General features: G+C 42.2%; 3 protein-coding genes across 4 annotated transcripts; 2 read left to right on the top strand and 1 right to left on the bottom strand.

Moving 5' to 3' along the window:
• Window positions 1-4,017: 4,017 nt before the first annotated feature.
• On the top strand, window positions 4,018-5,180 carry LOC129585573 (heat shock protein beta-1-like). The gene has a single exon (XM_055478297.1). It carries the CDS (start codon window positions 4,254-4,256, stop codon window positions 4,818-4,820), a length of 567 nt encoding a protein of 188 aa, XP_055334272.1. The 5' UTR covers window positions 4,018-4,253; the 3' UTR covers window positions 4,821-5,180.
• Window positions 5,181-6,304: 1,124 nt separating this feature from the next.
• On the bottom strand, window positions 6,305-10,479 carry LOC129585574 (deoxycytidylate deaminase-like). Of its 2 annotated transcripts, XR_008690039.1 has the most exons (4): window positions 10,125-10,479; window positions 9,834-10,027; window positions 7,294-7,990; window positions 6,305-6,684 (listed from the first exon to the last, which is right to left on the bottom strand). XR_008690039.1 is itself a non-coding variant. In XM_055478298.1 (3 exons), the coding sequence occupies exons 1-3, from the start codon at window positions 10,327-10,329 to the stop codon at window positions 7,826-7,828; spliced, it is 564 nt and encodes a 187-aa protein (XP_055334273.1). In that variant the 5' UTR covers window positions 10,330-10,479; the 3' UTR covers window positions 6,305-7,825. The 2 variants fall into 2 exon arrangements, 1 of the variants encoding a protein (XP_055334273.1); XM_055478298.1 differs by having other exon boundaries at window positions 6,305-7,990.
• Window positions 10,480-10,676: 197 nt separating this feature from the next.
• LOC129585572 (ribosomal RNA small subunit methyltransferase NEP1-like) lies at window positions 10,677-13,186 on the top strand. The gene is made up of 5 exons (XM_055478296.1): window positions 10,677-11,148; window positions 11,249-11,353; window positions 11,681-11,822; window positions 12,415-12,623; window positions 12,758-13,186. Exons 1-5 carry the CDS (start codon window positions 10,987-10,989, stop codon window positions 12,875-12,877), a joined length of 738 nt encoding a protein of 245 aa, XP_055334271.1. The 5' UTR covers window positions 10,677-10,986; the 3' UTR covers window positions 12,878-13,186.
• The last annotated feature ends 125 nt before the right edge of the window (window positions 13,187-13,311 follow it).

Genomic DNA, 13,311 nt, shown 5'->3' with positions numbered 1-13,311 from the left:
AAAAGTGATGTCGGCCATTAAGCTGATACAAGAAAGAGCGGCAAAACTGGGTCTCGAGTTAAACTTCAGTAAATGTGAATTTTTTCCAGTCGTAACTTGCGAAGCGGAAGAGGTGCATATCCGTACGTCTCTGTCAAGCTGCTGGCCGGAGATGTTACAGCTAAGTGCCGAGAATTTTTCCCTGTTGGGAGCACCGATGACTTCGTCTGCGTGCGCGGGATTTTTGGCTGGAAAAACAAAGCAACTCCAGAATTTCGTCCAGCGTCTGAAAAAACTACCGGCACACTACAGTCTCTTTCTACTTAAAAACTGCCTCAGCATTCCCAAAGTTTTATACGGGCTGCGGACTTCACGTAGTTATGAACACCCGGAACTGCTGAAAGAATACGACCAAATGTTGCGGTTGGGGTGGAGCAGCTGGTTAACGTAAAATTTCTGAAGCTCAGTGGACGCAGATATCTCTTCCAGTACGGCGTGGGGTTTGGGAACGCGACGCATCGAGACATTAGCTGTTTGTGCCTATTTGGCATCGGTGTACTCTGTGCAACCCATCGTTTCCGAATTTTATCAGCCAACTGAAGAGTGTCTGACGAAAACAGCTCAGGAAACCTGGGTACGGCTGACAGAAGGTGAGATTCCGGTAGAATCTCTTCGGAAGTTTCAGTTTGCATGGGACAGCCCAGTGATTGAGCGAGATATTTCCATGCTGATGTCCTGTACTGAAGGCAATGACCGCGCCAGGGCGGTCTTGCTGGCTGCCTTAAACAAAGACTCTGGAGCATGGTTAAATGCCTTGCCTGCGCCATGTTTGGGCACCTTCCTGAAGGACGATGATGTCAGAATCGGTGTAGCCTTGCGATTTGGATTACCGGTAGTGGTGGCACACAATTGCATCGCGTGCGGTACGCAAGTTGAAACCAATGGTCACCATGGGCTATCATGCAACAAATCAACCAAAGGACGATGGGCGCGGCATAAAGAAATGAACAGCATCGCCAAGAATTGTTGCGAAAGCGCTGGTTTTCCTTGTCAGCTGGAACCGAATGGACTATCCAGCACAGACGGGAAAAGACCTGACGGAATGACGCTGATACCAGTTCGCCAAGGCAGACCGCTTGTTTGGGATGTAACAAGCTGGTGTACTGTTGCGGATTCCACGTCACCGCAAGCTCGAAGAAATCCGGAAGTGTGTCCCAACTGGCGGAAAATTCAAGCGCCGCACATATTCTTTTTGGAATACGGTTACCTCTTTTATCCTATGGTTATTGAGACACTGGGAGTTTTTGGCCCTGCCTTCAGTGAAATGCTGCATTTCATGGGCCGCAAGATTCGTGACATAACGGGCGAAGCGCGTTCTACTGCTTTTCTCAAGCAGCGTTTTAGTTTAGCTGTTGTTAAAGGAAATGCTACGGCTGTTTTGAGTACACTGCCTTTTAATCCGAGAGAGGATAAGGATTTTGGTTGTTTTTTTAATGTTTAATTTTTAACTATCAAGTAGTGTACCAGCGCTTGCATTTATTGCTATGTAGTAAGTAGTACTATGTACTAAGTACCTATGTACAAATACAATACTCGTACATCGTACTCCGTGGTACAACGTTTTATGTTCTTACAATTAATTATCTACAGACCGTGCAGTAGCAGGGTGCGCGTGTTCGGTATCGGAGTTAAATGAATTTAGAATACGTGGTATTTTCCAGAAGGATTGGGTCGGATTTTAAAGCTGATGCCATTAAGGACATGTTTACTTTGCATACTCTGTATATATGGAGACTAAGCAAAATAAGTATTAGTAAACTACTCGTATAGTCTATTACTGGAAAATGTTAACACTGTAGTGAAACAAATAAATATTGCGAGTTTACTACCCCATATGCGTCTTACGTAAATCTTCACACTTGTTCAGAAATCACAGTTATTATTACACTGTAGCAATACCTGGTAATTTAAATTCTTAACTGCAACTATTGCACAACCCTTCTGTAGGTACAGTACACGTTTCGCATATCATGAAACTGGAATCTGAACTCTGTTTATTGTGCGTACACAGCTTGTTCTGGTCCTGTATCACTAATTCCACAATACAGTGGACAGCTTTTGTGAGGTCATCGATTGTGGCCTTTCCTTGACTGGACAGTGTCCACTCGGCCATCGGGTAAATGTCACAACCGATGACCACACAAAGCAGCCCACGACCGCAAATCTGTTGTCGCAGAGAACTACTGGAACGTCAAGTTTTAATTGCTGCACCGTCCGTATCGTGACTACCAAAAGTTAAACCTGGCGTTCCGAAAAGTGCACAAGGACCTCATCAACTTGGCCAGTTGACCATCTTACGAGACAAATACAAATGTCCACGAAATTTTATTATTTTCATTAGCTTGACTGTAAGTACTATCTGTGCATGATGGATGCTACCCTGTATCCTTACTTCGTGACAGATGTTCTCTGTGATGGAATTCGACTGCCTGTTACCGTTTTTAGCAAAGTTTTTCGCGGGTTGTTAATGCTACATAACGCTTGTAATGAGAAAAATGAAATTTTGATGCACAGCTTAAATAGCCGTTGACCGCAACCGGTGCTGTCAGTAATCGACACAACTACCACCGAGCGTGTAAGCGTGTAAGATGTCAGATCTGTCGTGTAAGATGCCATATATATGTATAATCGTATAATCGTATAATGCAGTAATTTTGAAGCGTACAGCTTGCGCTTTATTTTTCCATTGCGTTTTCAAATATCGTCATATTTAGCTCTAATATAAGGTTATCTCATCCCCACCACACCAAGGAATGAATTACGTGTTATTTTTATGACTATTCCCAACGAATTAATATTGGTGGAGGTCAATTACATTTGGGTAACTGTTGCGCGTCGGGTAATGGAGAGACGCGTAAAAAATTAGCCATGACTCAGCAGAAAAACAATCGTCCAATCGTGAGTCGAGTACGCTTCCGTGCCAAGAAAGAAATTGAACACCGACGTGGAACTGAAAAACTCATTTTTAATGCTGTAATGTGGTAAATGTGGTATTACGTCAAAAAAGTTAATTATCAGTTTTGGATTGTGACTCTGGGTCGCTGGATTTACTTTTGGTCCAAACACACAAATTTTGTTGATCTGTGCAGGAGAGTTACGAGTTACTCGTAGTTTGGGTAATGGTTGCGCTTCGACGTCGAAGCGCAACGCTTACGCGGACAAGTAAGCTGAAAACCCATCCCAGATTTTGTGACTGCGAATCAGAATGTTTGCTTGGTTACGCGCTGTTACGTCACATTTTTTGCGCGTTTCCCCGTTACCCGACGCGCAACGCTTACCCAAATGTAATTGACCTCCACCATTATACGATACCGGTACGGTAGAGTCGGGCAGACACACGATGTTATGACATTGCATCTGTATGTTATGACATTGCATCTGTATGTTATGACATTGCATCTGTGTGTGAGTCGTTGTTTTACCTGTACGTTTGATTAATTAGAATTTACACGTATAATAAGTAAATATATGCTGTATAAACTGCGTAATGCGATGCAAAGTGCGTACCATTTTAATCTCATCGGCAAAAGAAGAAATTAGAGAGTCAGTTGGTATTCGTTTTATTTTACGCTGGTTTTGCGCAAAATCCATTTTACGCACACGCGTCACCCGGGAATTTCTAACCTGCAAAATTATAAAACGATACGTTTTAAATTCTCAACAACCGTTGCTGACTGAACAACCCTGATAATCCGGAAACAGTCACACGCATGGTCACTCTTTCATTTAAATACACGCGTTTACCAGAACACGATCGCTTTTTTCGAATTTGGTCAATTACAGCGCAACAACATCGCGATTACACCACATCTCCGCCCCACAGGCGGGATCAGGGGCGTTTCCGGTGAATCAGGCCAAGCATAACCACCAATAAAACAGCATCGCGCTGCAAAGATGAGTCAAACCACCGCGACTGTCATGTCTCCGAGACAAAAATGTCAGAAAACAAACACCACAGTGCGACACGGAAGTGTGTAAACATCGCCATTGCACAAGTGGGCATTTCTTCTGCGTGAGTAAGGCGAATAAATTAAACGTGACAGGCCGGAGTATAAAACTGCCATCGCCGTTGTGCGTAATTGATTATACCAGTGCAACCGGTGCATGCTTTTATTCACTCCATATATACGAGTATATATATCCCCACAGCTGTCTCGAGTGGCGGATACACTGATAATCAAGCACTTTACCTACCGGCAATTTCACGCGCAATCATGGCCCTGCTTCCCTTATACCACCGCGATCTCAACTGGGATGTATCACCCTGGAGCGAGCGGGATTCGCACCGTTGGCAGGATTTCACCATTGCCGGCTTTAATGACCGGTTCAGTCAGCATGTGGGCCATATTCTCACCGGGATGGACGCGTCCATTATGCGGATGGATGAGGAGATGCGGCGGATGATGCAGTCCATGGGGGCGGGGCGGGATGTCCGAGGATTATTACGGGAACTGGAGGACAGTGTCAAACCGGCCATTGTCGAGCGCAACGGCACGCCGATTGCGCAGTACTCGTTCGACGTGAAGGGCTTCCGGCCGGAGGAGATCACCATTAAGACGGTGGATAATACGCTGGAGATTGAGGCGCGCCATGATGAGGCGCGCGACGGTGGGCAGATTAGCCACGCCTACAAGCGGACCATTACCATCCCCGCGGGCATCCAGGCGGAGGAGTTGCAGGGGAAGTTGGTGGATAACGGGGTGCTGCGGGTGGAGGCGCCGTACCGGGCGGCGGCGCTGACCGACGGCTCGCGGATGATCCCTATTATGCACGAATTCTGATTACACTTTATACTGTATATAGATATATCCAGTTACATGCGTATATGCGTCGAGTGCGTGCGCCTGTCCGTGGCCACTGTACGCCACTTCCGTGATCCGAGCACTGCGGGATCACTTACAACGGACAGCGAGATGTGCGGGCTGGTAATTATTTTTATACACCATCTGCTTCGTAGGTTATGAGATCGTCTCTAGATCATCGGTCAACGATTTTTTTGTGATTGTTCGAATGCATATAGATATCTGGGTATAAGTAGTGCACTAGAGACTTATCTGGCTGAGTAACGAAATGCTGGTGTTTATGCTGATATCGCTGCAACGTATTGTACATTGTACAATATAATAAATATTTTTTGATTTGATACTGCACTTCCAAATACACATACAAAGAAGTTCTGTAGGAGATTTAATGCAGCGGTCAGAATTTTTACAATTAGAGCACTACTGCAAATTTTCTTTATACGACAACTATTTTAATTATTGCTTTATTAAACTGGTCAAGCAGTGTTTAGAGCTCGTGGTAAAAATTAAGAGAAAAATTATATCGAAATAGTTTTATATTCCGCACTATAAGATTGTGCATTTTAACTCGGCACACAAGTGACATATTATTTATTCATTGTTGAATACATTCTTAAAAAACTCATGGTGTTCCCACTGCTGCAACATACAGTATATAGACAAACATTAATACAGATATTGTGCGCTGTATACTTGTGTACTGTAGAAGTACCGTATTAAACTGCACCGTCTTACCATTAAATTTGAATTATTGGATTGCACTATCCTAGCATGGCTAGCCAGCGTAATGGAGGGCGATTCCGGTTGCTTAATGTCACTGCATACACAAACAGCCTACTCTAGAATATTTCTGGAATCGTTCTGCTTTGTGATGATCTCGGGCAGTCACGAGGAATGCGCCTCGGGTATTGTTATTTCCGGTTTGCCGCACCGGCACCGCAACCGCAGAATGCAGCGGCCTATCCGTATACAGTGAACGCATCGCCAGCTGACGATGATACCTCGATTGGCTCTAGTCCGGTTCAATTAATCGCATTCGTGCTCTACAATGCGTCAATGCAGCTAATTTTCGCATAAAAACGGAAACCATCCTTATTAATTTTGCAACGCACTTCTTTCGTGACGGCACGCTTTAAGCCGATCCAGGTTGGCTGGTTTCTTGTAAACACCGAGCTTCTGCGTGGAGTTCACCTATTAATATTTTCTTAGCTTACTGAAATTTTAATGTAAGCCACTTAAGCGGTTGTTACAGCTGTTTTCCTGATTCAACTTAAGCAAAACACAGGTTCCAAACTTGCTGCAGCTTGGCATTGTTTATTCAACAATCGTTATTACGACGAATAAAATCGAAAAGGTTAAAACTACTTTTTACAGGCGTATACAATATTAAAAGAATGCATTGATACATCGTGTTTTTCTTTTGATTTAAGCATACTTTACATATATAACAAATATTTTTCGAGTGTTATATGCCGCGCCCGGCATGTTATGTAACGGTAAACCTAACAAAGAAGGCGGTGTTGCTAATTGTTAGACACCACAGATGCTGTCGTGCCATAAATGCACTATTTGAAAATTCCCTCGTTTAACGGTAACACAATATTCCACAACGAGTGGCGTAATCCATTCAAATAAAACGCCGCACAGGATCCGGCTAATCCACTCACAAATGTCAGAAGATTGCCGTTTTTATAAATTTGTGTACATTCCTTGCTGAATATTCAGCGGCAACAACGGAGACCAATCCACTTTGGTAGTCGACCGGAAAACCCATTTAGGACGCTGGATCACTTGGCTGAAAGCCTGCCAGAAGGGCTGCTGCAATTTCAACGCTGGTGGTTTTCTATACGACACATATAAATCAATAATGCAATTCGTTTGACCGCTTAATAACCGACCAATTCCACAGTAAATGCTGGTACATATAAGGGGCAGCCAGACCCAAAACCAGTGATGCATAACGTAATCATGACACTTTTTACATAATCCAATTAGTATTTTTACTGTGTATCGGTTACCCGTTAACCCAACAATATTACTAAATGCAAATTAACTTATAGTCGTTAATAACATCATTTTTTGGGGTTTGGTATGAAGTAACTTCAGAATCTTCGCTTTAATTTAACAGCATCACTTCCGATCACTTTACATCCCTGCAGCCGGTAATTTAAATGCAAATAAGGCAGCGATTCCTCGTGCAATGCAAACATGTGCATTATTATTCAATAATTTTAACGGCCGGTTGGAACTTGGAACACTTCAAGAGCGAGGAATGCCATGAACCGATCGCACTAGCCAATTGTTTATTAGCAGACGAGTGGATGTACTGCGTCTACCGACCATTAGCACGCAATGGAACGGTCATGCGTTCATTTGTTTAATTGTTCCTTTGTTAAAAAAATCAGACACGAGACGACGAAATTCGTTCCATACGTGTTGCTCTGTTACTCACACAGTACTTCCGCCGGAATTATTCAAGCATTATTCACGGCAAAAAAGCGAAAAATAACAGCAATAATCATCGCCATGTCTGGTTATTTTTTCGCCGTTCGATGACTTCGGAAAGTGTGGGCTACGGCGCAGCATAACAATATAATTTATGGCGGAAATGATCGGTTGTGTTCGCAAGGTGTAATTGGATCGTATTTACAGACACATAAAAAAACCACCATCTGTCGTTTCTTCCCAACTCTCAAGCCAACGATTAAGAAACACATTGCGTTGTTAATCAACAACCGTCGATTACCGCATGTCCCAACAATTCATCCCATTTACAGCGAATGCACACACACCAACAACCGCCAATCGGAAATGACATCAACATGGTTAGAGCGCGGCAGAGAAAACTCAACAATCCATCTGTCAAGAGCGGCGAAAATGCACTTAAGGATGTCCAGTCAGCGGAAAACAGCTGAAAGGACGACCTTGATCATAATGCCAACACCTGACACGGCGGTTCCAGCGCAAGTCACCCGTCTCAGCAGTCACCAGCACCGGCCGAACAGGCCTGGATCGATATGACTGAAATCCAGCGTAATCTGCCGGCGACCGGGGATAAACTGGCGGATCTTTATCTGAGCCATATCCAGCAGCCGGCGTGAGGCGATGAACGGCTCTTTATCGCCGTATTTGTCCGATAAATACACCACCTTCCACAAAACAGTCCACAACGTGACAACGGAAAGACAACCAACAGTTACGAACTAAAGTAGTACAAAACCATCAAGGCTTTTGAAATGAATAAATCTACCCATAAGAAAAAATTCTCAATAATTTTACCATTAAAAATTTATAAGTGACGTCGCTGTATCGCCGTACCGCCGATGTACCGAAATTCTCATATAGTATTCGCTTGTTCTACTTAATAAAAATTAACAACACTTTAGCACATATTGGTACAGTAAGGCAGCGTTCAAATATTACGTAACGGCCATGGGTGGGGGGGTAGTCTGGCCGAAGCGTTACGGCTTTGTTATATGGGTAGGGGTGGGTGACGAGCATGTTACGTTACATTTGGGCTCCACTAAAGATAAAGCTGAAATGTTTTATCTTATTACTTCTGGAGCGTACAAAACACGCGAATTTACCAAGTGTATTCTTCCCGCACGTTCCCCGAAATGTTAGCAATATTTTCTTATGAGTATCTTGCCCACTGAGCTGTATTTAAAGTGAAAACTCAGTCATTTACGCGTGGTGATTGTATGCAAACCGGGAGTTGTAATGGAGGCAGCGTATAGAGAATTTGTCGCTGCATATCGTGCGGCGTACCCAACGTTATCTGGGATCAAGCAGATGGATAATGCAGATGGATAATGCCAACGCCGAATGGCGAGAATTAAAAAAGACTTTTTTGCTTGCTGTTGATTGATGCTGATTGCTGTTGTTTGCTGTTGATGTTTGTTCTGGTCTGGATTGCAATATGGCTTGCTACGACAATGAAATTTTGCAGCGTGATTGGTTTTATAAAATTATAGAGGGAGGCGAGATTAATCCTTTTCTTAGATCTGATTACAATGCACTGACTACTCAAATGACGATGAAGTCATGCAAAAGCTACTGTTCGTGATTTTTCTGTTAAAATTTTTAGGAAAATTTTTTCGAATTATAGGGGGTGGGGGGTACCGAACTCGTTACGTACGGCTGTAGGGGGTACAAAAATTTGTTACGCGTTGTTACAAGGGGTAGGGGGTGGTGAAAAAAACGGAAAAATTGCGTTACGTAATATTTGAACGCTGCCTAAGTAATTAATAAATAATACTGCCACTTTAACACAAAACATTGGACTAGGTAATAAGTACGATTTGTATGAGCTAATTTCACTGTATGGAAAAACAAAAATAAACAGAAAAATGGCATACTTATAATTAATTAAGCAAAACAAATAAACAACGTTACAAACACAACTGCATTTCTAAAGAAAACGTACACAGCTCGTGTACAGAGCAGTTAAAAAACAAATTTTCCATGATTAAAATTTCGATGAATTGGAAGAAAAATAAAAACCAAAAAAGCAGATATCAATTACAATTAAAAGAAAACAAACCAACCACTACCCAGTACGTCAAAAAAAATTTCCGTGATTTACCGTAATTATCGAATTAGAGCCCCAGGGTTGCAAATATTTCAAACGCCTTAAGGGGTGGGCTCCAATTACGGGCATGGGCTTGTATTTCGGAGGGGGCTTCAATTTTTCAAACCAACTTTTTTGGCATTGGCTAATATGGGCTATATAGCATTTAATTAAGCCCATGGGTGTATATTTCGGGGGGAGCTTATAATTTTCAAATGACCTTAAGGGTGGGCTCTAATTACGGAGGGAGCTTCTATTTCGGGGGGAGCTTATAATTCGATAATTACGGTAATTGTGGCGAAGTAATAAAAATACAACAATAGAACAAAAATACCGACAGATGAATAGATGATAATAATTACTGAAATAAAATTTATGAAACATTACGGATGAACGCGTAAATTGAAAGCTCTGGCATTTACCTCCCGGATGCCCGCCTGGATGCACAATTTAGCGCACTCATTGCAGGGGAAGAGCGCGACGTAGAGCGTGCAATCCTTGACGGACGCTGAGTTCTTGTTCATGATGGCGTTCATCTCCGCATGACACACGTACGGGTATTTCGTGTCCAGGAAGTCGCCTTCACGATTCCACGGCAGGACATCGTCGCTGCAGCCTTCAGTCAAACAGGAACGATGGATCAATGATCAATCGAAGGAGCAAACGAGAACACGAACAGCTGGACTCCTGAATTATTAACCTCCTCCACGAACCTGTGGGCATGCCATTGTAGCCGATCCCGACAATCTTCTTCTCCTCGTTGACGATGCAGGCGCCCACCTGGCTGGAGGGGTCTTTGGAGCGCTGCGAGGAGAGTACGGCGACGGCCATAAAATATTCTTCCCATGACAGATAGTCGTCGCGTTTCTTCAGTGTTGCCAAAGGTTCTCCAGAAGCCTCACGCTGCTCTGATGCCATTCGTGTTTTTAGCGGCCACGTAGTCGACGGCGGGAAATGCACCTAGTTCTGAGTGTGCCGATAGATGAAAATGGCTGATTTATAGAGCATATGAAGAAGTTAACAAAAACACGGATAAATCAATAAACGGCTTCAAAGTCACTGTTAAACATTAAAATTTAAACGCAGTAGATTTTTCAAAAATTTGCTGTTTGCTGCGTTTCCGGTTTCAAAAGAGTGAAAACAAGTAACAATCCCCGCTGAGGGGACGGCTGTTGTATCAAGTGACGACTGTGACGACAGCCCGTGGTCACTGGTGGTAGCCACTAGCCACAGTATGAGCAACCAACCGGATTACGGTGAAAAAAACGAGAAACCCGCAGCCAGAAATCAGAAACTCGAAAACCTTTTTAAATTGTTCAAGTTTTGGCTCTTCTTTGGTTTATACATTTTAGCCGGAGAACTCATTTGATAACTTTTTAAGGTTTATCTGATATTGCTGGAGATCTGGACATTTTATAATAGCCTATCCATCGTACATCTGGAGACTGGAAGTGTTTTTTTCGCAGCAGCCTAACAACAGTTTGTTTGAAGTGCAGCACTTTTTCAGCAGTTTATTGATTTGATTTATGGCGTGTGTGCTTCTTGTTTTGGCTTCGACTTTTGATTAAAGAGCGGATGATGTCTAAACAACCCAGTAACCAGCAAGATTCAGATGACGAAGCTAACCACACGGAATCGATTCCGCGCAACAAGCGCCTAAAAACTGGGCATTTGCAGCTGTGCTCGGAGAGAAAGCTGATTATCATATTGGAGCGTTCTCAGCTGGAAACAGTCAAAGTTAGTTGCAGATAATCTTGCTGATATTCCATAATCTCCCCGCTGAGCTAATCCATTACCTTTGCTAGTCGTTTGATTCAGGAGTTTACGATATTTCCAGAATGGAAAAGACTTCACTTTGTTGTGCTCCGATAAGCACAAGCATCTTCTTTCCAAGTCTAAGAAAAACGCGGATTCTTTTCCCAGACCAGATATCACCCACCAGGTACTTACTATAAAATCAATCATTTGGATTCTCTTATGCCTTTACGAATTCTTTCCACACTTCATTAATCCGCAGTCCTTGTGGATTGTCGATTTTCCTTTTGGGATGTTTGTGAAAATTGCTTTTTCACGTTGTTGTCGTACGAATGCGTTGTTCGTTACAGACACTCTTCTAAATTTTCAGTAATTAATTTTGAGTGAAGTACTCAGAATTAGCAAGGGAGGACTGGAGATTTTGTGCCGAGTGTTAATGCGTATCGTGTTTGATGAATAATATGCGTTCCGATAGTACAGTACTTATCTACTGCTTTACTTGTTTTATTTTTAGTGCCTTCTGATGCTGCAAGACAGTGTTATAAATCGCGCGGGATTGTTGCAAGTGTTCATTCACACGGAGCGGAATGTCCTTATTGAAATTAATCCACAGACCAGAATTCCACGGACGTACGACCGTTTCGCCGGTTTGATGGGTATGTATTAAGGCTGAGTTTATTTCGCATTTTTTTCCCCTTGATAAATCGGTAAATCAGTTGATAGTGCGCCGTCCGAGTCTTCCGATGATTGCAGTGAAATTATTTAAATTGTTTTGTTTATTACTGCAATTCGTAATTTTCATTGATTGTAGTGTAATTATTGGATTTTAATTAAGATCGAAACACGATAAAGACATATGCTAAAGCAATATAATAATAATATTGCGCATATATTATTGGATTAGGTGAGTTAGGATATTATGAATTAATCCTTAATCCAATAATATATTGCATATATTATTGGATTGATTCATTTGATCCATTAATTTTCGCTGCCAGTACTTCTGAAGTATTTTATTTGAATAAGAACAGTTTGAGAATTTTCGTCAAAGGAACTTTGTACATGCCGTCGCTATGCTGATTGTGAGAGAGAACGTTATTATTGTTATTAGCAATTTTACGATTTTATCTGGAGAATTCGCTGTTACTTTAGAGTTGTGTTAAGGAATTTTTTCGCATTTTTAATTGTGAGATGCCGCTTTGTGATTTGCATCACGAGTCTGGGGGTAATGGTATTATTGTTTTGCAGTGCAGTTACTGCACAAGATGTCGGTGCGAGCGGCGGAAGGGCACCAGAAGCTGTTGAAAGTGATTAAGAATCCCGTGTCCGATCATCTGCCGGTGGGCTGTCGGAGGATCGGCACGTCTCACCAGGCCAAAGAAGTTGTCGACATTCGATCGCTGGTCCCCGACAACGGCCCCATCGTCTTCGTCGTGGGCGCCATTGCTCACGGGCAGGTTGGTTAGCCAAGCTCGTCAGTAATAATAGTAATAATGAATTAATATAGCGTAACAGTAATTTATAAAAATAAAATCAATCAGTATTTCCATATTGACAGTAAGTATTACAGTACTTTTAAATCGGCGCGCAGGTTAATGTGGACTACACCGAGGAGCTCGTATCCTTCAGCAACTACCCACTGTCTGCCGCCTGGGCCGTCACGAAAATTTGCGACGCCTTTGAATCTGTGTGGAAAGTCGAAGATAAATAGATGATAATATGATGTGGTTTCTTTTGTTGTTCTTTTATTTTTTGTTGAGACAGTTCAACAGTCGTTCGGCATTCGAAATTACAGTTATTAAAACGTTGTGACTTATACATACTGATACTGATTGCAGATTAAATGCAAAGTAGCCAAATTGGAAAGTTTAACAGTTTAAGCGTGGAATTAATAATTAATTAGATAATTGATGATGTAATTTAAAATGATAGAATCACTGCTTGCCTTCTTTATCATGTTGGTACATATATATATAATACAGATACAATACATTCGATTATTGCTGTTATTTACTTCTTGTTTGACTACCTGGGTATTACTGTAAATACGATGCATTCAGTGAGTTGCCATTGTAAGTACGAGTACTAAGTACGATTATTATTATTATTTTGTAACTTACGATTTTATGTATTTTCTTTTCGAAG

The sequence above is a fragment of the Paramacrobiotus metropolitanus genome, unplaced genomic scaffold (assembly GCF_019649055.1).
Source record: "Paramacrobiotus metropolitanus isolate TYO unplaced genomic scaffold, Prichtersi_v1.0 Parri_scaffold0000017, whole genome shotgun sequence".
NCBI classification, from domain to species: Eukaryota; Metazoa; Tardigrada; class Eutardigrada; order Parachela; family Macrobiotidae; genus Paramacrobiotus; species Paramacrobiotus metropolitanus.
This window is presented reverse-complemented; position numbering and strand designations above follow the sequence as displayed.

What these genes read in the sequence shown, in the direction of transcription:
- LOC129585573 (XM_055478297.1), top strand. Translation starts at nt 4,254, where the DNA reads ATGGCCCTGCTTCCCTTATACCACCGCGATCTCAACTGGGATGTATCA.
- LOC129585574 (XM_055478298.1), bottom strand. Translation starts at nt 10,329, where the DNA reads ATGGCATCAGAGCAGCGTGAGGCTTCTGGAGAACCTTTGGCAACACTG. An exon ending in CTACAATGGCATGCCCACAG is followed by an intron (nt 10,028 to 10,124) that starts GTTCGTGGAGGA and finishes GTTTGACTGAAG; the next exon opens with GCTGCAGCGACGATGTCCTG. An exon ending in TCCAGGCGGGCATCCGGGAG is followed by an intron (nt 7,991 to 9,833) that starts GTAAATGCCAGA and finishes GTTTTGTGGAAG; the next exon opens with GTGGTGTATTTATCGGACAA.
- LOC129585572 (XM_055478296.1), top strand. Translation starts at nt 10,987, where the DNA reads ATGATGTCTAAACAACCCAGTAACCAGCAAGATTCAGATGACGAAGCT. An exon ending in GACCAGATATCACCCACCAG is followed by an intron (nt 11,354 to 11,680) that starts GTACTTACTATA and finishes TTTTATTTTTAG; the next exon opens with TGCCTTCTGATGCTGCAAGA. An exon ending in CCGTTTCGCCGGTTTGATGG is followed by an intron (nt 11,823 to 12,414) that starts GTATGTATTAAG and finishes ATTGTTTTGCAG; the next exon opens with TGCAGTTACTGCACAAGATG.